This window comes from Xiphophorus couchianus, chromosome 19, assembly GCF_001444195.1.
Source record: "Xiphophorus couchianus chromosome 19, X_couchianus-1.0, whole genome shotgun sequence".
NCBI classification, from domain to species: domain Eukaryota; kingdom Metazoa; phylum Chordata; class Actinopteri; order Cyprinodontiformes; family Poeciliidae; genus Xiphophorus; species Xiphophorus couchianus.
The window spans coordinates 7,018,914-7,046,216 of record NC_040246.1 but is presented as its reverse complement, the minus strand read 5'-3'; the positions used below and the strand labels follow the sequence as shown (position 1 = coordinate 7,046,216).

Here is a 27,303-nt window from a genome sequence, read left to right as displayed (position 1 = left end):
TAATCCGCAAACATTGAAACATGAGTGACACAAATGAATTTCCAGTAGAGCAGTGTTGAGTGGTTGTGGGTACATAGCTTGCTGGGCCGGGGGCCCCCCAAGATCAAATTCCGTTTACGTCCCCAAACAAATTCATCGTAGGCGCTGCATCTGTTGCTGTCTCTTCTTCTTCGTTTTGGGGGGAAGTTCGCGCACACTGTCGGGCCTCGCTGTAGTGTAAAAACACTCGTTCCTCTTCAAAAGTCATCACAGTCTCCTCCGCAGCCAAAGACAGCTGGCACCACATCACCATGGTAACGCACACCGTTATTTCTTTCCCTTTTTAAAGCGAAATCCGTATAGGTGCTTAAGGGCAAGAGGAGAAATGAATAAACTAATGAGATTATAAATTATCGTCGCTATAGCGGAAACGTTTTTTTTTTTTTTTTTTTTTTTTTTAGCCCGCCGCTCACTCGGGTAACGTGAGGGGGAAGTTTATAAGGGCCCCACTGGCTGTGTGACTCTGATGTCTCCTCTGTAATCTGTTTATGAACTAAAAACAGGGCCACTTTGCGCGCCGCCTTATATTGCATGATTAATTCCGTTCCGCGTCTCTCTCTCTCTCTCTCTCTCTCTCTTTCTCCTCTCCTCTGTGAATTACCCAGTTGTGTTAGAGATGAAGAGAGGCTTCTCCATCGTTACGCAGCCTCCAACTCCGCGCAGCGCACGAGCGACCGCCGGGTCCACTCACTCGCTCGCTCGCTCGCGCACTGCCGCAGCTCCCACGGGCTGCTCCGTGGAGAAGCGGACCCTGCATCCTAAAGCCAAACGAGTTATTTATTTATTTATTCATTTAAAGTCCTCCTCCACCTCTCTCTCTCTCCTTTTCTTTCTCTCTCCCTCTCCCTCGCTCCTTCGCTCGGTTTTCATCCTCTACCTCATTGCAGTCTTATCACGTGCCCCCCCCCCCCCCCCCCCCCCCCCCCGCACACCCCGCACCGCCCTCCACCGCCACCCCCCCAACCCTCCCTCATCCTCCTCGGCCGCTACAGGAGAGGAGAGAGGGAGAAGAGTGCGGCTGGACGTGAACGACATGTCGACAGTCAGCCACTAAAGTGTTCCTTCGCTCGCTTCCTCGTTGCTTTTTTTGTTTTTTGTTTTCTCTGCCGGCGGACTGAGTGAGTATTACCTGCATCCGAACTGAGCCGAGCGACGCTGCGTGGATCTAGTGTGTGTGTTGGGGGGGGAAAAGAGAGGCAGACAATGAAGAATTCAACTGGATTGCGTTACTCTGCCAAGGATTTCCATACCTAGCCTGGTAAATGCTTTTAATATGCTCTTTATTTGTGTATGTGTTGTAGTGAATGGACTGCTCACGCTTTATTCTAACTAACTACTGTCTAAATTGGAGTGGCTGTGAGTTATAGCCCCTCATGCATTTGATGTGTGATGCTGCTCGCCTGATATAGTGCAGGGTCTGTGCTTTGCTGGGAGCAGGGACCCTATGTAAGAAGAAGAAGAAGAAGAAGAAAAAAAAAACAGTGAGTGTGTTTTCTGACCGCCAGAGAGGACACAGAGGCAGACAGTGGAAATATGTGACATGAATAATATGGGGAAGGAGAAGCAGTGACCGTCATCTCTGGCTGGCTGGCTTGCGTCAGTGTGTGTGTCTGTTTGTGTGCGTGTGTGTGCGTGTTTGCGTCTCTGTGTGTGTGCACAGAGGGTGCAGGGGGTGGAGGGAAGAGGAAAGAAAAAACTCAAGAGAGACAAGGAGGAAAGCCACACCTGTGCCAGGCCTGTCTTATAAATAAAGCAGCAAGAGACATATGCACAATCACATTCAGCCAGAGTCCTTTCCTGCTCCCATAATGATGCAGAGCTATTCTGACTGCCGACTACTTCACTTGGCTAATCTGAGAAGGAGACTTGAGTGTTGACTGTGTTGCTTCCCATCAAGGCAGAGTCTAACAGAAGGGATCCCACTGGTCTCTCTGGACTGAGTATTGATCTTCTTCAAATAGGGGGAGGGGCTTTTTGTTTGTTGTTGTTGTTTTTGCTCAGAGATAAACAGTGCACGCCCTTCGGATACTAATAAAAAAAAAACGAAGATGACTGGGACTCTATTGTGTCTTGTTCCAGTTTGTCAGTGAGCACATTAGCCCAGATTGGTGAGCTTCCTCCTTCCCGAGGCCGTCCGGCAGCATCTTGCAGCGTTACGAAAGCTCACCCCCCTACCCTCCAGCCTACCATCCATCCACACGTGCATCCGCCACCTGTTTCTGTTCCCTGGCAGGCTTTAAAAGCATACTTTTTGGATATGGTTTGACCTTTCTTGCATTGTTTCTCGGCGCACGCTAACGCGCGCATGTGAGAAACTTGGCTCGGGAGCTGCTTCTCTCCGAAGGCGGGCGTACATTGTGTGCAGAGCAGGAGGAGGGCTTTGATGTAATCAATATCAGATTTCAGCTGTTTCACTGTGAGGCTCTCATCCTGAGTGGCAGACTTGACTGACTTCTTGCTGCTTATGCAATCCCACTCCCTTCCTCCTCCTTTTGCACCCACTCTATAACCCATTACTCTCCCCCCTTATCTGTCTGGTCTTCCTCTAATTCTCCATTCCTTCACCTTTTTCCTGCCATCTTGCCTCCTCCTCCTCCTCTGGTTTTCACTCATCCCTTCAATCTCTCTCCTCCTCTCTCCCCCCCCTCCTGTTATAATCACCTCTGTGATTGCTCTTCCTCTCCCAGGCGGTGATGTTTTCACTGCTGCCTTCTTTTCTAACCCGCCGATGCCAGATTATTGCTGGATGATTACAGCTACCATACCATCATGATCATTATTGCATTCCGAGTGCCAGTGTTCAACACTATGTGAGCAGATCGAGATGCTTTATCCAATTTAGATCTCATTAAGGCTTGAGAGGAAATATTCCAGTGCAAGACTCTGCGTTCTCAGCTGTTTTCCATCTTTGTTTTGTTGTTGCTTTCTCTCTAACTTCTGCAAAATTGTTTGTTTCCCCTCCTCACAGTGATCCCATGCAGACTGGGAGGGCCTGGGAGTGTTTTCAAGGTGTGGATATGCTGTAGATACAATAAGAAAATAGAGCATTAAATTTGAACGTTGATTCAGTCCATCCATCCACATGGTGATCGATTGCAATTTATTTATTTTTTGTAAAACGCCTCAAGACGACATTTGTTGTCAGTTGGCACAATGCAAATAAACCAAATTCAGTAGAATTTAATTTATTCCTTCGGAAATGATCTGAGAGCTCTGCTGCTCTGAGTCTGGCCAAAACAGTGCAGAATTTGGACATGAAAGATGTGTGGTAATCCTGCTCTTATTACATCAGCAGCGCTATCAGCATCAGCTCGTGCTCCTGCCTGTCATGTCGCCTCTACATCGACTCGCTTTTGAAAAAAAAAAACATTTTTTTTTTCAAGAGTTTTGATTTGCAGCGGTGCTTCAGCTCCACTGTCATTATCACAATAATGACTGTGACAGGCCTTGATGGCTGTTGATAACCCAACATATTTTTGCTGATTGATAATCTCGGGTAGGTTGCGCCTCGCCCCCCCTCCCCACTTTACACCCCCCCCTCTGTGTTCCCTGATTGCCATTCATCCCATTAAATGGAGCAGTTCATTAGACAGAGGCATTATGAATCTGATTTGCATTTACTCATATTCATATCGCATACATTAAAACAACACACGCGTGACATTTCAGCTTTGCCGGCCATTTGAGAATACAGATGAATATATTCATCCCAGCTGTTATTTATTTTTTCGTCCCCTACTTGTCCGAAAAGCCACTCTGAACGCGGTGAAATGTGATTCACAGGTGAGCTGGCCCACGTGTTTATGTCTTTGTTTTGCATTTACAATGTGAGTATTTGAATTTGCAATATAAAAGCGTTTGCTGCCTCAGCTAAGAGACTGTTCAGCTTCCCTTCACGAAGCGTTTGCCCCACTTTATATATAAAGCATTGTTTTCTAGTGCTGGATTCAGCTTAACTTGCAAAAATATTTACACTGCTCAAATGTTTCCACGCTTTGCCGCTTTACTACCACAAAATGTACATGTTTTGTGGTGTCTACATGTTTTAGACCCACACAAACTAGCACATTACTGTGGAGTGTAAGAAAAATACAACATGGTGAGCATTTGTATTTGGTCCCCTTGACTCTGATTCAATTCAAAAAATACTTTATTGATCCCAAAGGGAAATCAGTGGATTAATTCAAGATTCTTCAATGAGTTACAGTGGATAGAGATGGCTGTGAACAGGAGAGATCTCCTGCAGCAGTCTGTGTTACAGCAAATTTGAGGAGGCCTCTGGCTGAGGACACTGCGTTTTTATGACATGCCTCTAAATTAAAGCCAGTGCCCCTAGGAGTCACCAAATTAGTAAAGAGTGTATTTTAATGAAAGCATAAATATAACTGTTCTGTGAAAACCTCAGAGATGAAGCGTAGTGGTCATGGTGCATCATGGTGGGGGTTTGGCTTACAGACAGAAGCAGATATAAGGGGCAGTTCTGAAGGTAAGTGAAGGGCATGAAAAACACATCCAAGATGTTACGGAATAGTTTAGCTCAAAGCTTATTCTTGTGTTGGAGTTACTAAGACGAAGTCTAGCTCTAAAACCAAGAAAAATAATCTGAGGCAAGATTTGAAGATGACTATTTTTCCTCTTTGCAATCTGACTGGACTCTAGCTGTAGCATTTTTGCGCACAGAAGCAAGCAAGCTTTTAGTATTTGAGTCTGAACGTGCCAGGCGGTTGTTCTGGCATGTACAATTCACCAGCAGAAGGAACCGATTTTTAAAAATTAGTTTATTTTTTATGTGCTTCATAGTTTGTGTTCAGCAACAGAAAGTGAAAGGCCAAATCAGGAAGCTTTTGACCTTTGCTACTGTATTAGAGACTAAAGAATTATTGCTGTACAAACCCACAGCCCATCCTTAGCTTGATGTGTATTCTTGTGTATAATTAGGGGTTATCAGGATGCATGTGCTATAGCAAGAACAATGCTTAACCTTGGACGGACAGCAACTTGTCTAAAGTGGACCTCACGATTTATTGTGTTATGTTATGGTGATGGAATATGTCTCCTGAAAGCCTATTGCACATCCATTTTCTTTTCTTTTCTTTTTACCTCTAATATACATATCATTTATATAAGCTGCAGACACTACAGTTGCTTCATTGAAATCAATGCATTTGAATTACTTGTTTTGAACTAATTTCTATGAGACATTCTACCTTCTGAGTAATTCATTATTTACCTATTTTTACAGCAAACATGCTGAGTACAGGTGCTACTACATAGGGTTTGGTAAAGCCATACAGAGATTGTATTCAGTTTTTGAACATTCTGCTGTTGTGGGGTAATGAAAATGTTTCGATTGCATTTATTATCCAGGATGTTTTTGTTTGTTTAGCTTTTTTTTGGGGAGAGAATTATAGCCATCTGTCTTTTATGGCGCATTTGTCATTGCATCTTCATTTAGTGATAAAATACACAAGATGAATGTTTTACAGTGCATGTGGACTGATGTGTTTCAGCTTTATTCTGTCGGTTATGATGGCAACTTGTCATTTTGCCGAGGCGTTATCTACCTGCTTAGCTGTGTTGACACAGCCAGCGGCAGAACAGCAGTGTTAGAAAATATTGCTTCCCTGCTTCCCGGGTACTCATTATGCATGCTAGAGGTATTTTAGATAGGTATGTGTAAAATATTTTAGAAACCATGAATTAGTCTTCTTCCATTTCACAATTATGGAGTATTTTGCATAGGTGTCTCACATAAAATCTGAATTTTATGGTTGGAATGGGAGAAGGTGTAGAAATGTTCACGGAGTGTGAATATTTTTGCATGGCACCGTATGTTTGTCATGGTTTTTTGACTCATATCATGGCGAACTATTGCCTCCAGCTGGCCTATACATCATTATTTCCGTATAATGAAATGCTTTCCCCATGGCTCAACAGTCTGTGATTTAACATTTATTTCCAAGCTGCTTGAATATGCTTATGATGTATCACCAATCTGATTCATGCTGAAATGACTTCTCCTTCTCCTGCCCTGTCTGTTTGTCCTCACGGATCCTGTGTGTGTGTGTATGTGTGTGTTTGAACGTATGCATCTTCTCCTCGCCTGGCAGTGAGATAAAGGCCCGATGCCGCGCCGTAGCCCCAGGCTGCTGAGTTGAAAGGGGAGAAGCAGCAGGATGCAGTGGGTCACTCTGGTGGTGGCCCTGGGGTGTGCGCGCCTGTCCCAGGCGTCGCACGGTCCCACCCCCACACCCACCTCCACACACACCCCTCTGGTGGACAACTCGGAGGAGGAAGTGGACGAGCCGTGCTTCGAGCCGTGCACGTGTGAGGTCAAAGAGGGTGTGCTGCACGTGCACTGCGACGGGCGGGGCTTCACCAACGCCAGCCAGGTAAACCTCCTCACCTCCTCATTCATCACGGCCTTTGCGACGATGTCATCTTGTTAAAAAGCCGAATCTCCAATGCTAATATATCGGCTCCTGGCTCGTTCTTATTGTTCACGTCCCCTAATTAATAAATTAAGTAATCAGAGCTGTAATTAATCATCCAGGTGTCACAGTCATGGATCCGCCCTTTCAAACTCAACCTCCAGAGGAACTCTTTCAGACGTCTCTATAGCAACGGGTTTCAGCACCTTGGCAACGCGGTGTCGATGAACCTCGGCAACAATGCACTCCAGGACATCCGAGTGGGGGCCTTTAACGGGTTGGCCAAACTCAAGCGCCTGTACCTCCACGAGAACAAGCTGGAGGTCTTCAGAAACGACACGTTCGCTGGTTTAGAGGCCCTGGAATACCTCCAGGTAAGCTCGAGGACATAATCAGTCCTAATTATCCATGATTGACTTTATTATTGATGAATCAGTGCGAGAGTACAATTCGTTTCCATGCCAGAAACAGTGGTGGAGTGGCAGCTGCTCTGGGTGAAATGGGGTAAAAGAGTTTTAGGGTTTGTTTTTCAACCAGACAGTGGCCAAGCTTTGGTTTGAGCTCTGACATCTTTGTCCATATTGCATTTTTCTGTCCCACAGGCCGACTACAATGTGATCAAACGGATCGACAGTGGCGCTCTGAGGTTTCTCTACAAGCTTCGGGTTCTCATATTGAATGACAATCTGATCCCCGTCCTGCCCGCTCATCTGTTCAGGTTACATCCTGATTATTTTACTCCAAAGCTTTTTAATTATGCCAGGACTGATCTGTAGAAATATCACTGCCAGGCACGGTTAGTCACAGTGTTCTGCTGAGGTAGGGTTATTGTAGCGCGCACACAGCGCCTCGCAAAAGCTCTCATATCCCTTGAACTTTTTCGCAATTAGTCACGTTAAACCCACGACGCTTGACGTGCTGTACTGGAAAAGCTATGTGATAGATAGACCAACACCGAGAGGTTCATAATTAAAGTAGAAGGAAAGTTTTCAACATTTTTAAAAAGGAAAATCTAAAAAGTTTGTTGCACATTTGTATTCAGATCTTTTTACTGACATCTTCAGAAATCAACTGAAAAGTACAATGGAGTCCAAGTGAGTTATGTGAAGGCCTCAGAGGGTCGTTAGAGAACATTAAAGAGCAGATAGCATGACAACCAAGGAACACAGCTGGCGGGTCAAGGGGAAAGTCCTGAGGACATTTTTAGCCAAATCAGGTGGACGGATCAACTTCACTCTGCCTAAATGAAAAGTGGCAAGAAGAAATTCATAGGACACATAAAATATATGAAAGAAAGGGCTCTAGATGAGCCCAAAATATATATATTGTTGTTTGATAAGGAAGCTAACACTGCATTATCACCCCAATCACCCTGCCACTGCTGTCAAGCAAGGTGGTGGCAGCATAAAGCTGTGGGATTGCATTTCTTTAGCAGGGACAAGAAAGCTGGTCAGAATTGATCTAAGGTGGACTTGGTACCTTAATACAGGTAGGCCAGTCACAATAACAAATGTTGCTAGGCGATAAATTGTTCCAGAATAAACTATAATGTTGTTTTGACACCACTTTCAACTTTATAATGATATTGGCATGAACACATTCTCAAAAATCAATAGACTTAAAGTTTTAATGAACATTTACCACTGAAACTGAGAAACCGTTTAAATATCCAAAATAAATAAACAAAACAACAGAAGCAACAAATAAATTGAATTATGAAGTCTCTGTAAAAAATGTCCTTCAAAAATAGGGCTAATTGAGACCAAAACACCCAGAGTGAAGACTTTTGTCATCCAGTTTTTGGTAGAAAGAGAGCGAAACCAGAAACATGATAAATCATGCAAATGGAAATTTTTGAGCTCATTTGAATTTATCATTCGATTAATCAATTTATTGCTTATTGCGACAGGCCTAAATACAGGGCAATCCTGGCCAGCGGTGCACCTCATGACCCTAAGCTAAATATTATCTCCTAATAACCCTTAGTGATTGTGACCTAGCATATATTGCTTCTGAGATGGTGACTGAAATTCAATATGCCGTGCAGAAATTAACTTGAGAATCAATGGCAAGACCTAAAAATTGATCTTCACTCCATTTAATCTGGTGTTGGAAAGAAGAATGAGAAGAAATTTGTTAGAAACATACCCCGAGGTCTTTGCAGCTGTAATCACAGCAGAAGGTGAAGGTGGTGGAGAACAAATGCACGCCATTATCAGATTATGATTTGCAAAAAAAACAACAACAAAAAAAACAGTTAAAAACACACACACACACACAAACCTTGTATCATCCCTTTCATCTCTTGGTCATACTGCAGTTTGTGTGGTTTTTCAAATTAAATAACAATAAAATACACTAGATCTTTTAATCGTGATGCAACTAAATGATGAAAAAGCTCAGGGTTTTATTTAATGTTTTTGCAAAGCGCTGTATGTCATAGAAGATGAACTAATCATCCACTAAAAAAAAAAAAAAAACGATTTTTTTTCATTGCAGTTTGTCCTTTCATCTAACTACATTGCCTCTCCTTCCCCCTCCTGCTCCAGATCTGTGTCTCTGACTCACTTGGACCTACGGGGAAATCGTCTGAAGAGCCTAGCAAAAGACGGGACGCTGCAGTACATCGGCCGCTCCCTGATGGAGCTGCAGCTGGAGGAGAATCCCTGGAACTGTAGCTGCGAGGCAGTGGAGCTACTGCAGTGGCTGGGTCAGATCCCCTACACGGCTGTCGTCGGGGACGTTACCTGCGAATACCCGTTTCATCTTCACGGAAAGGACTTGAGGGAAATCCCCCGCAAAGAGCTTTGTGCTGACCTGCCGGATAAAGAGCATCAGGGAGAGAGAGGCGCTCCATCAGCGGGATCCCAGCCCCAGCCTCTGCCCCCAAACTCTAAACACAACTCCCATCCCGGGAGAGCCAGGCCGACAAGGCCATCGTCTATGGTGCATGGCTCCCGACAGAACACTCTCACGTCCTCCACTTCGTCCCCCTACACTTCAGCGGAGCGTAAAGAGAGGGAGAAGCAGCTGAAGCCAACTAAAAGACCTCGATCCTCCAGCCGAACGCCGCCCACCGCTCGCAGCTTGATGCCCAACCAGAACCCCCCCGTGGCGGGCTACCAAACACGGCCGCCCATACCTATCATCTGCCCCATCCGTTGCACCTGCAATCTGCACATTGCCGACCTGGGCCAAACCCTCAACTGCAAAGAGAACAGTTTCCGCAACATGTCCCAGCTCATACCTCGGCCTCTCAATGGCCGAAAGCTCTTCCTGGGAGGGAATTTCATCCAAAAGCTCGTCCGCTCCGACTTCTGGAACTTCTCCAGCCTTGACCTGATTCACTTTGGGAACAACCGCGTCAGTTTCATTCAGGAGGGAGCCTTCTCCAGCCTAGTGAACCTGAGGACCCTCCACCTGAATGAGAACGAGCTGGATAGGTTGAGCCCCCACATGTTCCTGGGACTTCAAAACCTGAGGTGAGGAGTGTTTGCATCTCTCTGCGTTTCACACATCCTCTCCTCTGAGCACTTCAAACAAATTTTCTCTTCTTAAACCGAAGCCACATGTCAGCTTAAGGTACTTAGAGATTTGTTTGTTAAAAAAAAAAAAGAAGAGAAGTTGAATTAATTTCAGTATAATCCTGGCACTGGATAACGCTGAAAACGTTGATTACCATTATGCTGGAGTTTGATTGAAATGAAGGTTTCCCATTCTCTTCCATGTTTGTCATTACTTAGTCACGCTGTCTGATGCAATGCTCCAGTTGAGTTGTAAGCCTGGTTCTGAGTGACAATGTGAAAATTAATGTTTTCTGGTATTTGCATACAGAGGTGTTGATAAGACGGCGAGGTGTCAGGACGATGGCAGGATTTTGTGTTTGGGAAAAGACTCGTCAGAGCGATGCATATGTATAAAATTGTCAGATTAAGCTCACAAAGATGATTCATCTGTACATAATGCATATCTTCCTTCATTAAGTGCATTAAACATTAATGAAGACAACAGATCAAAATTCATGCCATTCTATCTAAAGAATGATAAGTCACCTAGGCTTTAGATTTCAGCCGCACCGTCTTTATATTTCCAGACAGGTTTAAGAAAATCTGCAGCCATTAATCTGACTATTAATCAATAATAAAGATCCTCTGCGGACATGGAAAATGTCTTCCTCTTAACCTCTCGTTAGCCTTTGTTAAATGCTAAATGGTGACAGAGCGCTCTGAGCAATATGAACTGGACCTACAGTGGATGTAAAAAGTCTACACACCCTTGTTAAACTGCTTGTTTTTAAATATGAAAGAATGCTAAGTTATTTTAACCTTTTTAAACTGTTAATGTGACATTCCTACACAACTAGCAATGAAAAACAAACAAATCAATCCGAGTAGAAAGATAGAATAAAAAGGTTGCAACAACAAGTTTTGAAATTCTAACTAAACCTGTTGTTGAATCATATTTTTTATGTAATTTCAGCATTCAGTCTTCTTTGTTTGCCGTCTCTAAACATCTCACATCTACCTTGAAGGAGTTTCCGGAATCTCTTCTCCACAGCCTTTTTCACTGACTTCCTGTCAAACTGAGTCCTGAGTCTGGTGGAGCCATACTATTATTGATTTTGATGAATGCCTGGACAAAGTGCAGAAAATAAAAACAAAAAGCTATCGGTCGAAATTTTATAATCCTTATAACTCTTTACGAAAGTCTGGGTCCATCTGAAGAAAAGTAATCCCACAGCATGCCACTGCCAGCACCATATTCAACTCTGGATGTGAGGCTGTGCAGTGTCGTCCATCAGAAAACTTGTTCTAACAGTAGGATTAGGAATAGTTTAGCCAAGTCTGGACTTTTTTTTTTGTCATTCAGCCCCAGAGGAGACCAGAACTTACCCAAAACTCCTGCTGTCCCTTCAGTTTTGTCTGTTAGTATCCTCCCTTACCAGCTTCTGTTTTGTATTTTTATTAATTATGGAGAAACATTCCATGTTTTTCTAACATTGCTGTTACGGATTTTCTCAAACTGCTGCAGACTTTTTGTACCCCTTTCCTGACTGATGCTTTTGTACAAGGAAATCTACCTCTCTGCAAATTCTGGGCTTAGCTAAAGGATTCAAATAAACACAAGTCCAACTAGAACAGCTGAACTTCAGTAATGGGTAATCGGATGCTCGATAACGAATAGCAGACGTGTACCTGAGACTGAATGCTACAATTGAGCCAAAAGGTGGTAGTTGAAGGGTGCGCACAATAATTCAAAATGACAGTTGCTGCTTTTTCATGTTGTACCTTTATTTTCTCAAAGAAGATCTTTCTGTATTCAGCTAAGTGATACATGCTGTACATCACAGTGAAGTTGAAGAAGATAGTCCTTTCTTTTCTTTCGTGTTTCTCAAAAGCAAAAACATGCAGAATCTCCGACAGTCATCAAAAAGTATATCGCACTCAGTTCTACTAGTTAAAACAAAACAAAAAAAATCCAATGTGGTAATCAGACATCTCTGTGAAATTTGACATAATTTGGTACTGATCGCTTTGTGAAGAGGCAGAGGGGGTAGATTAAATCAAATTTCTGCCATGAATTCGAAACACGAATAATCAGCTGCGTATTTATCGAGATTTGGATAAATGAGGACTAAGCTACTGTGCGCATAGACCGTTTTATTATGCTGTAGGAGCATGGCCCATTTGTCTTTTTTTTGTGGCTGTAAACTGATAATATCTGCTTCTGTTTCCTGACCTTAGGTTCCTTTACTTGGAGAACAACAAGATCAGTGTGGTAGATCCTGGGACCTTTGACTCCATGCCGTCCCTTGAGTTGCTGTTTCTCAACTACAACGCTTTGCAGAGCCTCCCCGTCGGTGTATTCTCTGGAGTCAAGCTGTCTCGTCTTAACCTGAGAAACAATGTCTTCCAGCATCTGCCTGTGGAGGGTGTGCTGGAACACCTCAGAGGACTGGTACAGGTTGGTGGAAATCCATATTTTACTTATTCTAACCATCGATTCCTGCAGGGGGGGGCAATGGGGTACAGTGCCTTGCAAAAGTATTCGGTGAACTTTTTCACATGTTGTTATTCTACAGTCACAAAATGGAATGCAATTTAATGAGATTTAATATGATATAAATGCAGGCATGATGGTGAGGAAATGGATGCTTCAGTTTCACTTGCTTTTTACAAATAAAAACCTGAAAATTGTTTACATGCTTTTCTGCCCCCTTTTTTATGCCCCTAAATAAAACTTTAGTGCAACTAACTGCACTCAGTGAGCTAATTAATTAAGTCCACCCAATTTAATTTCAGTAAGGATACAGCTATTAGGTGAAGGCCTCAGAGGGTTGTTGCATAATATTAGAGGACATTTGTTGTGCACTTCAGAAGTGTGACCTTTCTAGGAGAGTGTTGAGAAGAACTAGTCTTGCTTGTTGTTTTCAGCAAGCCACGTAGGAGACGCAGTAAACATGTAGAAGAACATGCTGCCGTTATGTAAGATAAAATTTCAACTGTTTGACCTGGTTGCAAATAGCTAAGTAAGGTAAAAAAAAAAAAACCTGCACTGTGCATCTAACACAACAATCCTTACAGTAAAACATGGTCATGGCAGTGTCATGATATGAGAGAGTTCTTCTTCAACAGCCTGGAAGAAAAAATGTCAGAGGTAGCAAAAATGTATTTAGTTGTTTATTTCATTCATTTTTGCAGTTTACAATGTTACATGTTGATATAAACAAAAGTTTTGAATGATAAGGAGTAGTTGGAAGAAAATCTTTTTTGTATAGTTTACCTTTCTCTTAAACGTTAACTCGCTAAACCTTAAGCAACTAAGTATCAGTCAGCCTATCGAGGCATCTTTTAACAGGCAGTGTATATGAAAAAATGATAAGGAATAAAGATATGTTATCTTTGTACTGATACAGCACTCTGAGTTAATATACTTCACTGTACAATAAGTTCATCTTCTGTCAGATTTAAATCGAATCACGACAACATTAGAAAGTCTGGAATTAATTGAACTGATTTCAGTTATTTGTGGCTGTTTTTGCAAAGATGAATGAGCAGAATTTCAGTCTGTGGATGTGCAAAGCTGGTGGAGACAAATGAAGGTAACAGTGGCAAAAGGTGGTTCATTAAACTATGAACTCATGGGGTTAAAGAAATACTTTCTGACCTTTCCGGGTTTTCTTTTTTGGTGCTAAGTTTAGCATAATTCCTCATCTAATCTCTTCCCTTGTGCTACTTTGTGTTGTTCTAATACATACAATTACAGTAAAATACATTAAGAATTGTAGTTCAGGAGTGTATCTGTAGTTATATTCTGCTTTTTTGTTGTTTGTCAGGTGTAAAACTGAGGTGATGGACCCTTTGTTTCACTTTGCAAAAATGTGTTTAATCTCTCTCAAATACTACAAAAGTACAAAGGTCTAAGATGCTGCAAAGAAACTGCAAATGGCGATATTACATCTTAATGAATCAAGTGCTGACAGGCCCCACCTGCATTTTTAAACTTCTGGCAGGCCCTGATCTGCTGGCCTTTGAAACAGCTGGAGCTTTCTCCCGTCAGCTGTTGTTTTGAGAGCGCTGCTGCAGCATGTGAGACTCTGTTTGTGCCTCAGGTATTCCAATTGGAAAATTGCAATAGACTAAATTTGCATAAGTGGTCTTAATAAATCAGGAGTTAGACTGGAGAAGCAGAAGCCTTTAAGTGTTTAAGCATGGTTTTAATTAATGCAACGTAGAGTAAATAGACTGTATAAAATACAGCATATGTTCATTTTTATTTTTTTTTTCTGGTTTTCCTCACATCTAATCACAGCCTTTAAATGACTGGTTGCGGCATGCAGCGCACAGATAAGAACACATATTAAGTCCTTTCAACCAAGACTTCAGCAAATTTAATGTAAGCTTTTCTTAGACAGCCAGAGCAGAATGAGGTAAAGTGGGTGTAGATTAGCCTGAATGTCATTGTGAATTTCTGTTCTTATTTAGCTTGATGGAAAAAAAAAAAAAATCCCAAAACTCCCAATTCTGGGTTTGTGTGGGTGAGACTGGCAGTTTAGCAGCAGTTTCTAAATGTTTGCTGGAGGAAGCGTGCATGTACAAATAAATGCATTATGTCTATTGTGCAGTGCTCTTATGTTCAAGAGAATTTAAGCTTTCGCAAATTGGATGCACCCAGTGGGTTGTATTCATGGAACCCAGCTGCATCGCCATTATAGAGCTGGAAATCTGTGCCACAGTAACTGAATCCGTTCATTTATCGGGGTTGTTATTTCCCTAACAAAGCCATATTAGCGCTACCCGTTGGCTGCAGCGAACAACATGACAGCGATATCACCTGTTGGCTTACTAGTGGGCTGTTTGAAGCTCGGGGCGTGGGCTTTTGTGGGCGCCTCTGTGTGTTTCTGAGCCAGCGTTTGCACTGTAAAATCAAAGGCTAACACTGATGGAAGCGGGATTTAGCTCCCAGCTGCTGGGAAAAACAAAAAGAAAAGCGCAATTCTGATAAAGCAGCAGCATACAGAGCTTACAGTCAGCTCTGCCGTCAAGAACAAGATTATGCAGTCACACCCACTTAACTGATACGAAAAATATTTCCCTTAGCGCACTGTTAGAAAATGATAAAAAAAATTTGTCTGACGTTAAAGAGAAAATTAAAATCATTGTGGTGCGTGTGATTTCTCAACTGGAAAATTAATGCCAGTACAAGAGCAACCGAGCCTTAAAGCACAGGGAGATTTATATATAATAAAATCAACTTAAGTGAAGGAGCATCTGAAAGGAGGCCAAAAATATGTACAGCCCAGGAACACATATGTCTTTGTCGGTACTTGCTAAGAACATGTTGGGTTTCAGGCAGGCACTTCCCTGTCATAGCCAGCATTAATCAAGGAAGTTGCCCATGGCCAGGTTTGGCGTTTAGTGGGGAGCAATTCTGTCTAAAAAAAACTTGATGCAACTGACACAATGTGTAGAAATAACCAATTATGCTCCTGTGTGGAAAACTGAGACGGAGGCAGACAGTGGAGCATTTTGGGAGGTTTTCTGACTGATTAGAGGGAAGGTATCCACTGTAATCACTGCTGAATTATTCAGATATGTCCTGGCACCAGTGTTGTCAGCGCCCATGTCCCTGCTAAAAATCTCACTCTCAGTCAAAACTTGAGGGTTTTTTTTTTGTGTGTGGGCGTGTGTGTGAGGTATAAGGGTAATAAATATCCATTGTGTCTGAATTTAAAGCAAGTCAAGTGTTTAGCTTTTCAGAAAGACTGGAAATGTTGGGATTGGATGTAACTGGTATTAAAGAAACCCTCAGAGACCATAAAGACAGACGATAAGCTTTTAGCCATCACTCTAAGACAGTGTAACAGCAGATCTGTAAAAAAAAAAAAAAATCCTATTCCTGGAATGAGAGGCAGACATTTATACCCTCTACTGATGTCAAATCTTGGTATTGTGCACCTGAGATCACGCACAGAGCACGCACAGAGAACCAGGGCTGTTATTATGTTGCCTGATAGAAAACATTTACGATTGAGCTGCTCTCCAGTGAACATGGCCTTTTGTTCAGAGCCCAGATGTTCCTTGATACTAGGAAAATATTTTTGAAAACCAATTTTCTCTCAGGGTAAATTCTGTTGAAGAGAACAAAGTTGTTTTTCTCCCCATCACATATCTATGACTTGCTTAGTGTCCAGAGGAACTGACAAACTAAATATCATTTTACTGAGAATGAATATAAATTGCAGCCCTGAGCTGAGTTTGAAAATTAATGAAAGGTTAAGGATGACTGAGAACTTGAATAAGTATAAGTGACCCATAACAACCAAACAAAATAAGTGTAGTACATTGCTATGTAATTACTACTTATTAAACAGTGAATAATAAAACATAAATGGTACTCTGTGTTTTATTACACTTTATCTAGTCCAGAGGACCCTAAAGTGTTTCACACATTCACAGAATGATGGTGGTTAGCTGCTACATTGTAGCCACAGCTGCCCTGGGGCAGACTGGTGGAAGGCAGCCATGCGCTGGGGCCACTGGGCCCTCTGACCACCACCAGCAGCCAAGACGGGTGAGGTGTCTTGCCCAAGGACACAACCCCTGAGACAACGGTGTGGTCTCCACAGTATGAGTGGATTATCTCTTTTGTGCTGGCTCGAACAGAAAAAAAACAAAAACCTGCCAGCAGCTGATCTTTACAGGAAAAATTACCCTTCAGGCCCTTTCCCAGTGTGGGCGAACACCTCTTTTTAACACAGCATAAAGTAAGCAGTAACCGGCACGGCAATTACCAAAGATCTTAGCAGTAGCACATTATGGATGCCGTAAAAATGAGCAGGCTGTGCAAATTGTAAAATTAATTCTTGAGAGTAAAATGAAAGCCATCATGAAGATTTTTTAAGAGACGGCAATGAGTTCTTAAAACTAACCACAAAGGACTAAAACAAAACATGTGATTATGAAGAATATGCAAAAATGATAAATACAAGAAAGTAAACACATTGCAACAAGATATAAAACGTAAAGTGAAAACACATAAGCAAAACTATAGATGTACTTTTATGTAATGTTATAAATGTAAGCCAAAACAGCCAGCATCAGAGTTACTAGAACTTGCTAGTCAAAATGTTACAGAACCATCAAATTATGTTGCTAAGCTAGCCGTTAGCATGCTTCTTGATAGTGACTGGAAACAACACTGTACTATGTTACGATGTGACAAAATAAAAAATTAAAATGTGAGTTGTTTTTGAAAATGAAATGAGTTTTATGAGACTGTTAGGCTCGTGAAAGTTACAGCTTGCTGCTGGTTTGCATAGTTTGAATCATTAGTATGGTTTGTATTAGCTGACGGTTAGCGCCATCGGTGGTTTAGAAAGCTAAAAGCCACTTCTGCTTGGAAGAAAGAAGGATATAACATACAAATAATGTTTTTTTTAAAGGAAATTTAAATTGGTTAATTTATAATTGGGTAATTTGCCTTTCACAATTACAAACTTATATTATGAAATACATGTGATAAAGGGCATGATTGTGAAGTGAAGTATATATGTAGTTTTAATTTTTTGAGTAAAAAAGAGCAAGCCTGGTCAAAACAAGTTACAAGTTGACTTTGAACAACAGTTCTCAAGTCAGTTGGTTTGCAGAACTGGACTTTGACTGGGCCATCCAAACACATAAACATGGTTTAACCTAAACCAGTTCCCTGTAGCTACATCTGTAGATTTGAGGTTGTTGTCCTGCTGGTAGTGGAACCTCCGCTGCAGGTTTCAGTTTTAGCAGAGTTGATGAAGCTGAATACATATACGTGCAATCTTCCAATTTGTATTTGTCAAAAGAAATGACTTTGTGTTGGTTTGTCACATAGAATGTCAATAAAGTACCTTGTATTTTGTGAGATAAAGACTTACAAAGCCCAGTGAAGCTAGTAAAGGAGATTCAGTTGGTCTTTTTAGTCAGAACAAGAACTAAGCTTTCCTACTATTGCCCAAAAAATGCATGTGAAGTCCGTTGGTGACTGTCCTTTGGTAATAGTATGTGCGGACTTATACAGTATGTCTCCTGTGTTCCCATTGTTATGATTTGGTGATGTACCACACCCCATGATTGTGCATAAGATTAGGACAGAAAATGTTTGGATGATAAGGCAGCTGATGGTGAGACACATCAGTAAAATTAATCAATACAAAGTCCATACTCATAGAAATTGCTACCATCTTTTATTTGGCTGCACATCTTGTGTATCCAATTTCACCAGCACAATAAAAGCGGATGAAAACAACTTCTTCTGTAACATGAACCAGTTTTCTTTATTTTAAAGTGCGCAGCACAGCATAAAACAAAACCACTATAGGTGTTTTAAACCAAAATAGACTAGCTCAGCAAAAAAGCTTCTGTCATTATAGGTTTTCATGAGCTGGGAAGTTTGACCACACTACTTTGCTATTTACAGAGACAAGATGGGTCTCAGTCTCACTGGCTGTCTGACTCAGTAATTTGGATTTCATATTACATGATGCCATTAAAGCCTTTTTAACTTCAGTGATGATTTTTTTTTTTCACTTGTTAAATAAAGGCAGAATGTTCTAACCACTGAGATAAGAATAATTTACTGTTAATAACCGTCGGTATTTAATTATGTGCAGGGGTGGATGATACGCCAGGACATAATTAGTGTAAGACTAATTATCACAATATTATTTTAGCGTCAAAATGACTTCATATGCACATAGTGGTGATCTTGCACGCGTTTGTATTGCCAGAACTGTGAGAATGAGTTTACATCTTCATGTCATTACTCCACTGAACAGCTAGCTGCACGTTCCAATCCCAAACATCCAAACCGATGCAAACTTCTGCAGTCTGTATTTGTTTTCCCTCAGAATGGAAGATCAGAGGCTGCTTTCCAAACTCAGCATGTTGCAGGGATGTTTAGTGATCACACAGAAACAGAGGCGCCTGCTTTTCTACCAACAGCGGCCTCAATGGACCAGATGCTTTCGCTCTTTGCTATTACATCCGCCCGTGCGCAGCCTACAAGAAGCGGCAAACCGCTGTACAGAACAAGTTCACGGCTTTCCTCGGGGGGGATGTCGGTGAAGTCGCTCGGGAAAATACGCAAACGCGAAAGTGCATGTTGCAGGCGAAGCAAGCGCGAATATGAAAGTTGATAGCTACGCCACAGCAGAGAAGAGCATTCCCCGGAAAGTGCCAAAACATCACAAACTCATAAAATCGAACAGCATGAGTGTAGACTTTCAACGAGCAAATTGATTTGATATGGTTCTTTGACTTTGTATCTCATCTGCAGATATTTTTGCTACATAAAATCTGGACAGTCATAAGAAAATATGTTTCCGCTGAATGAAACACAACATATCTGGAACAATGTCTTTTGGACAGTGCTGCCAAAGTATTAGTAGCCATTATACTATTTGCTTTTTTGTCATCGTTAAATGTTCCAGAGCAGAAAAAATAACTTGAGTGAAAACAAACCGCAGTTTTCAGATGATGATATTATTCATTCGGGAGTGGAAATCCTGTCCAAAACAACTTGGCCCTGTGTGAATTGCCTTCTCTGCCTAATAATATCAGGCTGTTTCACTCTCAGCTGCAACAACTGCCATCAAGAGTTTGTGAATTACTAGTAATGAGTCTTTTACATCATTATGAATTAATTTTTGCCCACTTGTTTTAATTTAGCCCCACTGGAGGGATTTCAAGCTTTCTCTGACTGTGTAAAGGCATGCCACAGAATCTCAACCAGATTTAAGTCCAAACTTTGACTGGGCCATTCCCAATACCTACATTTAGTTTAGCTTTTCAGGGGTAGAGGAGCTAGTGCTCTTCAGATCTTTGTCCTGCTACACAAACTGATAAAATGGATGTGTTATACATGATTTTTCTGCTAGCAGGATTACTACTACCACGCAAAAGGACATATATTCCAGATAATCAAGAAACAGCCCAAGACCACCACAATACCATCACCATATGTCTAAATTTACACTGTATAAAATAATCCTCCTCGGTTCTGTCAGTCCAAAATTCTTAAATCTTTAAATTGGGTTTTTAGCGTAAATGGATAAGTCGGTCTTCTGTTGTTTTTTCAGTACTTACAGCTTGGAATTCACCCAGGAATGTCATTTTTTCGTTTCCTGTCTTTCTGCTGTTGAATAATGGACACTGACTTAATTGAGACAAGTACAGTTCTCTCAGTGTTGCTCTAGGCTCTTTTGTGACCTCCTGGGTGAGTTGTTGATGGATTCTTGAAGTAATTTTGGTAGGCTGGCAAAGCTTAAATGCTGTTGTGTTTTCCTTACTTGTGAATAATGACTCTCATCCTGGTCTCTGAAGCTTCCATAATGTTTTTTCCCCAAATGCATGTAATTGAGTGTTTTTCATCTGTTCCTACATTTCTGTAGATAATAGTTTACATTTTGAGCTCTTATAGCCTGCTTCATGTCAGACAGGCTCTCTTTAAGTTCTTGATTTTATAAGCCAGACGTTAATGAGGCCTGTGTGTGGCTGGTGAAATTAAACTCGGCCCTCAAAGAATGTGGTCAGTTTGTTTGGTTGGCTTTTTTCCCCTAATAAACAAAGTCATCACTTGAAAACCACATTTTGATTGTAATGAAGCAGTTTGATATTAAAAGCTGTTTATCTGAAACCTTTAAGTGGGATTAAAAAAAAATAAACTGAATAAATGTGCAAAGGGGCTGTTTGATATATTGTGTCTATCAAGTGTTTTAGAGACAAACATCTGTATGGCAGCTTAAGCTGGGCTAAAGCACGTAAATGAGCCCAAAGACTGCAGCATATCTACAACAGAATAGCAAAAACTGGAAAAAAACCAAAGTGTATGCTGTGGTTCAGTCAAAGTCTAATGGGAGTTTTTATGCGCTGTGCATTTATACACACCTGTAAAGAAGAACTGGCCAAAATATCCTCACCAGCGATGCGAGAGAACGATAAATGCAAGTGTTATTAAATTATGGCTGCTAAAGATGTTATACAAGTGATTGAAATTGTATATTGACAGTGATTGAATTTGCTTTCTCCTCCCCGTATATCATCTACAGAATAAATATTTCCCATAAAGACACTTCTTCCAACACTTCTGATTGTTTGTCAAACTCACTCTTTTCAGGCTCACTCCGAGTCTTATTATTCATAAAACAATGGAAGACATTCATCAGAAGAGTGAAGGCTTGGCAAGCTAAAGCTCAGGGGGCGTCTCATCACCAGAGACTTCAGTTAAAATCCTTGTGCCAGAAACTCTAACACATGCTTCATATCGACTTGATTTCTGGGAGCCACCCAGAGCAAACCTAACGACTGAAAGAAAATCACTGTTTGAGCAAAGAGATCAATTAGGAGACACGGGATTTGCTGAGAACATTTTGAATTTCTCCCCTGGTGGGAATTTTTATAGCTCTCTAATAAATCTTGGACAATAATTGCTTGATCTTTGATCTTCATGTTAATGAAGGAGCAGCAAATAAATGGAGTCCTTCATTTCAGGCTGAATGTGTTGGGTTTCAATGTAACTGTTATTAAAAATACGAATTATATCTTGGCTTTTATTCAAAAACAGCAAATCAGTAGTTCCTTCGATTGAAACACAGATGCGTGTACCGTTTCCTGACTTTGAATCTTGGTATTCTGTACAAGAGATGACACACAGAGAGATGATGGACAGAGAGCAACGATTGCTATTGGACTTCTGGATGGAAAAATTTATTATTGACCTGCTTTCCTTGGGTCTTTTGTTCAGAATCCAGATTTTGGTTATGGAAAAAATGATTTGACAAACCGAACTTTTCTCACAGGAAACCCCGTTACTTAGCACCCAGATCAATTAACAAACCAAATATCAGCTTACTGAGAATGACTATCAATGTCAGATCCATAAGTTTAAAAATTAATGACAGTCATAACCCATATCTAGCACATGAATGTAACACAGTGCAGTAATGTGTTATAGTAACGCCACACATGCATAGTATGTATTAAACATTGAATAATACATTTGGGTTGTCTAGAGAAGGTAGAGCTGGTTGGTAACAAAATGCTTTAGAGTGTTTTTAAAAGGCATTTCTTTGAAGTATTAAACCACAGGCCTCCATTTTCACAAAAGCACACAGCATGGGCTGACATAATAGTAACACCTGTCGGGGGTAAGCAAGGGTCTGTAATTTCTTACTAAAGTAGTGCTTTGACTGACAATTTGACAGCAAATCTCACACTTGGTGACCAGGCTTGTAAACTGTAAACACTCCTGGTTACGTCGGACAGATGCTTAAATGATAGACGGGGTGACAGAGTTTAAGGGATTTGAATGAAAGCGTGCAATAAAATGCATCGAGAATTTCAGACAGATGTACAATCATCACCGTGAAAGTTATGAAGGAAAGGGAAAAAAAAAACTAAGCCGACAGTTTGGCCACATATTTTTGTGTCATTTGGCTCTTTCACGCTAAATCAAGTCTTGCAAGAATGCAGACACTGGAAAAAAATGTATTTTTTTGCGTGAAAATTTGGATTTAGCAGGAGTGTTGAAGCTAATTTAGAACTGCAGCTGTTTGTTGTTTCTAGTCACCCATCGGTTTAGCTGCGATTGTGAAAGCCCACAGTGGACTGACGCCAATAAAAGAAGAAGAAAAAAAAAGCATCCGGCTGTTGAGAGCGTGACAACCGGGAAAGGAGCGGCTCCCGCAACAGCAATGCTGAATCATCTCCTTCTTTAAAAAAATTAAAATCATCCATCTATCTCTGCAAGCCAAGGAGATGGCCTAACCAAATTAGCATGACAACATTTGTGCGAGCGCCTTGGAAGTGCGACAGAGAGAATATCTGCTTTCACTGCCAGTGTCGCCGCTAAAGACTCGGAACAGATCAGTCCTGCAGACAATACAACATGATGTGATTCCCTTTGTGCATAATCTGCTTTAGCTTTTTCAAAGTGTTTCAAAGAGAATATTTGAGTTTGTTTTAGGACCTGCAGTCAATAGCTGGGAGGCAGAAAATGGATTTGTGGGCATACCTATTGGATTATGGCACAGGGGAGAGTTGCATCACATCCTGCCTGTTGTTAAAGACTCGGCGCTGGGATACTCCCGCATGTTCGCCTGCCTGGGAGTTTTTTGAGAAAGTACTTATGTAAATCCTGGGTTGTCCATAACCAGCCAGAGCACAGCAGGAATCTGCTTTGAGGGCCTTTCAAGCAGGTTCAAAACTAAACGCTGCGCTCTGCCATTCAAAAAACAGGTGATTCACTTTCTCCACCACACTTAATGACATTATTTTTATTTATTTATGCTACTAATAATACAGTTTTTACCGTAATCTAGAAGTTTGTGCTACATGGAAAGCTACAGTACAAGCAGAAAATAAAGGACACACATTTTTTACTTTCCATCACAAATAAAAATCTTAGAAGTTCAGTTTGCATTTGCATTCAGGGCCCATTACTCTGATACTCATGAATAAAATGTATAACAATTTATACTTAATACAGCCGTAAGTATTTAAAATCAATTCAATTGACAACCTGAAACAAGACAAGCTGTCAGATGCTGATACGTACCCTAAAAAGCTTGAAGCAGTAACGAAAAGATGTTTCTGCAAAGCACTGACAAAGGGGAGGCTGAATGCAAAAGATTTGATTTTGTAAAAGAAGAAGAAAACTCTGCATTGCACTTCCAACTTCTGTTTTGGGTTGGTTCACCTCATAAAACCCCAATAAAATATTCTTGACGCATGTGAATGATTCAAGGGTGTGGATACTTTTGCAAGGCCCCGTATTATGTTAATACCACAAGACAAATTTAGTAAACATCATTCTTCTTCCTTGTCACCTCAGTAATGCTTGCACTCAGCTTATTTGGAGCTGTTTTAAATTAATAATGTACATCGCCAGGGCAACTGCAAAATTAGTTATTTTTGTGAACAGTTAACAGAATGATTCATGAATTTGCGTTGCATGGCAGATCAGTAATTATTTCACTATTATGCAATGACAGTGTGCTGTGGTGTGATGTATTTCTCCAGGTGGACCTGCAGCAGAACCCATGGGAGTGCAACTGTGAAGCGGCTCCGCTGAAGCGTTGGCTCGAGGGGCTCAGCACTATGATTCTTATGGGGGAGGCGGTCTGCAAGTTGCCCGAAAAGACTAAAGGCGTGGCCCTGCGCTCCCTCTCCATGGAGCTGCTCTGTCCTGAGCTGGAGCCCCATGAGGGCCGTGAGCTGGAGGAGCAGATGGCAAACTCCACAGATGCAGGAGGAAATGTATCCATGTACCCTACGCCTGGGCTGGGACCCCTCGCCCCTCCGTGGATAGATTCGATCCCTCTGTCGGTGTTGGTGCTCAGCCTGCTGGTGTTGTTCGTCTCCGCTTTCTTCGCAGCCGCGGCACTAATTGCCTACGCCCTGAGGGTTAGGGAAAAGCTGCCGTTCCGTCGCCAGGGAGAGGTAGACTTGGCCGGCATACAGATGGAGTGTGGAATCTTCACAGAGCAGACGCACCACCACCACCACCTTCACCACAACCTGCCTGAAAAGCCTCCCTTACCTCTGGCCGAACACAACCACGTCTACGACACCATCTTGCCCCGAGAGGCGGCAGCGAAAGAAGCCGACCCCGCCGCCACCTCACACATGTGTAGCAACCCGATGTTCAAAGACCAACAGGACGCGGATGTGAACCTGCAGCAGCAGCAGGCGTTTGCGGCTTCGAAGGAGTGCAAGGGAGGATACTGCCCTACGCCGGAGAAGGAGAAGGAGTGGACCCTGGAGGTGTCTTCATCCCCCATCAACACCATCACAGGGGCAATGGGAGCACTTGCTGGTCTCCATGGGAATGGCATCCTGTGCCCCACGGTCATCGACAGCCAGGGTCCCACTCCTAAAGTGGAGCTTGTGGACTGTCTCTTCCAACTCCCCACCCCCGAGTTCAGAGATCTGCCCGACAGGTACGGGAGGCCCCCGCCCTGCTACCCCCGCACCCAGGACTCCAAACAGGAAGTGAGACCTGACCAAACATTCGTGGTCACCACTGCCAGCTCCTCAGCCGGAGGTGGCCACGGCAGCCAGAGTGAGCAGGGAAATGGAGAGCAGAGACCCAGACTGAGGACCAAACCAGACTACATGGAAGTTCTGGACCGGTCCTATCAGTTTTAGCACTCCTCCTTCTTTTAATCCCTCTCCTCCCTCCTTCTTGCTACCATTTTTTTCTTTTGTCTGCTCGTCATCTCCCTTTCTGCTGATGAATCACCCAGTAACACTGACTCCTCCTGTACAGAGGTTGGTTTTCAGAGGAGCCTGTGGGGGAGTGGGACTACGCTACACGCTGTGTTTTATTCCAGGACCTGAGGTCAGGTTTTGTATTTTTCCCCACTACTGGCACATAGGTTGGTATTTGGCAAGGATTAGCTGAACCAGGATCTCTGCCTCTGGGCAAAACTTCAGCTGCAGATACCGCTGCTTTTCATTTTTCCTCCACAGTCCTACAATGCGATAAAAAGGCTCCGTTTTTCCACCAAGCGCCACAATTAGCAGGCTACAGCACGGCTGTGGGCGTTAATGTTCATAATATCACTCTCAAAGGACCTGCGTGGAGGTGAAAAAAAAAAAACACAGCTCTTAACAACATCAAAAACAAGAGTCATGAACCTCGACAGCCCGAAGGCCTGGAACGAGCTGGGCATGCACGTTGAGACAGAGGAGCGGCCGAGACAACCCAAGAAGAAGAAAAATAACCGAATATAGCCAAGTGCCTTAGCAATGAACAGCCAGCAGTATGGTCAATGCTTATTTTTCTATAAATACAGATCTATTTATCTAAACAAAGAGGTTTGACTACCAACGGACGGGACGCTGATGGACAACTGAGACTAATCGAGAACCTGAAGAGTAATTGCATTCCCTGGATGAGCCAAAAATAATAACCTACCCAGTCAATATTGGAGTTGTTTGTATGCAGTTCTGTTGATTTTTCTTCATCTCATCCGGTCAAACTTAGTTTGCTTATCTGGATTTCTTTACAGGGCTATGACGGGGACTAATTCGGGATTGTCTGGATTGTCGCAGAGTGAGATTCTGGAAAGATTTTGGAAGTTCTTATCATTGTTACTATCATTTTAATGGAAAACAAAACCAAGGAAGGCAGGACCACAGAAGAACACCGAGCCAATGGATGCATTTTGGATTTCTTTATCTCTCAGACTTAGCCGGGCCACAAGGACCTCTGCTTCATGTTTTATTCCACTCGACAAAGGCACAGAGGTTATTGTATTCTTTTTCTTTAAAGTATTTCTCAGAGGAAATATTGAATGACAACAAAGACAAAGGACAAAAAAAAGCAGGTGTAGAGGCATTTTTCTTTTCTGTTGTTAAAAAAAAAGACACTTCTATCAACTACTGGTTAATATCTTTTATGGAGATACTTTTTATGCTTTCATCTCCAAACAATAGTAGAGGCAGTTGTGAATATATTTATTCTTAGTTTTTGCGTGTTGAAGCTCTCCTGTAAGGGATCATGTTATATTAATGTATAGGATGATTCTGCATATGGTTCAGCCTTCTTACCGCCGACCCACGAAGTACAATAAAGGGTGCTACATTAAAAAAAAAAAAAAAGACGTTCCCTGGCAACTATTGTGTGACAGATTCACACACATTTACACACAGCCTGACCCAAATAACATGCACTCTCATGTTCTCCATCTTCATTCCCTTAAAGGAATAGTCCACAATTTTGTAGGTAACTTTTTTGGGGTCTTCATTTAGTTGCAAATCGAGGATTAGGCTGGAGTTGGCAGATTTATCTGTGTTTTGATGCTAACTGCTAATTTCATTACAAGTCAGTAATATATTTCTTTAAATGCTGTGTCCAAACACTCTTTGTTTACTCTGGTTTAGAGAAATGCAATCAATAGGAAAGGCTAAAATAGTCTATACCTTTGACTTCCTCTGTTTCATGGATGTGGCAGCCATATTGGAACAAGTTCACTGCTTGGTGAACTTGTAAATCATTTCAGGTCAAGGTAACCTCATAATGGAAAAGTAAGTTGCTGTAAAACTCAAATTTAAAGTTTAAACATCTGATACAAAACAAATATCAGATTTCTCATTGGAAATGCTTTTAATGTACCTTCTGCAATATCTGTTCTCACTCAGGAAGATTTATGTTGGTCTGCAGCCTCCAAACTCCATTTCCTGCATAATTATAAACAAAATCATCATCTCTTTTGTAAATAACCACCTGATGCACATTTGATGATGGTTAAAATACTCAAAATAGGATGGGATGCTCTCTGTAAAACTGTTTT

At 41.9% G+C, this 27,303-nt stretch overlaps 1 protein-coding gene across 3 annotated transcripts; it reads left to right on the top strand.

Annotated features, from left to right (window-relative positions):
- The first annotated feature begins 978 nt into the window (after positions 1-978).
- LOC114134522 (SLIT and NTRK-like protein 3) lies at positions 979-26,626 on the top strand. Of its 3 annotated transcripts, XM_028001190.1 has the most exons (8): positions 979-1,297; positions 3,008-3,048; positions 6,150-6,431; positions 6,593-6,844; positions 7,073-7,188; positions 9,020-9,952; positions 12,215-12,434; positions 24,026-26,626. In XM_028001190.1, the coding sequence occupies exons 3-8, from the start codon at positions 6,216-6,218 to the stop codon at positions 25,151-25,153; spliced, it is 2,865 nt and encodes a 954-aa protein (XP_027856991.1). In that variant the 5' UTR covers positions 979-1,297; positions 3,008-3,048; positions 6,150-6,215; the 3' UTR covers positions 25,154-26,626. The 3 variants fall into 3 exon arrangements, with proteins under 3 accessions (XP_027856991.1, XP_027856992.1, XP_027856990.1); XM_028001191.1 differs by lacking the exon at positions 3,008-3,048 and having other exon boundaries at positions 979-1,157; XM_028001189.1 differs by lacking the exon at positions 3,008-3,048.
- Positions 26,627-27,303: the final 677 nt, after the last annotated feature.

Bases quoted from the DNA above. Each gene is read 5' to 3' on its own strand.
- LOC114134522 (XM_028001191.1), top strand. From the start codon at position 6,216: ATGCAGTGGGTCACTCTGGTGGTGGCCCTGGGGTGTGCGCGCCTGTCC. The intron at 9,953-12,214 runs GTGAGGAGTGTT...TCCTGACCTTAG, and splicing joins CTGGGACTTCAAAACCTGAG to GTTCCTTTACTTGGAGAACA. The intron at 12,435-24,025 runs GTTGGTGGAAAT...GTATTTCTCCAG, and splicing joins ACCTCAGAGGACTGGTACAG to GTGGACCTGCAGCAGAACCC.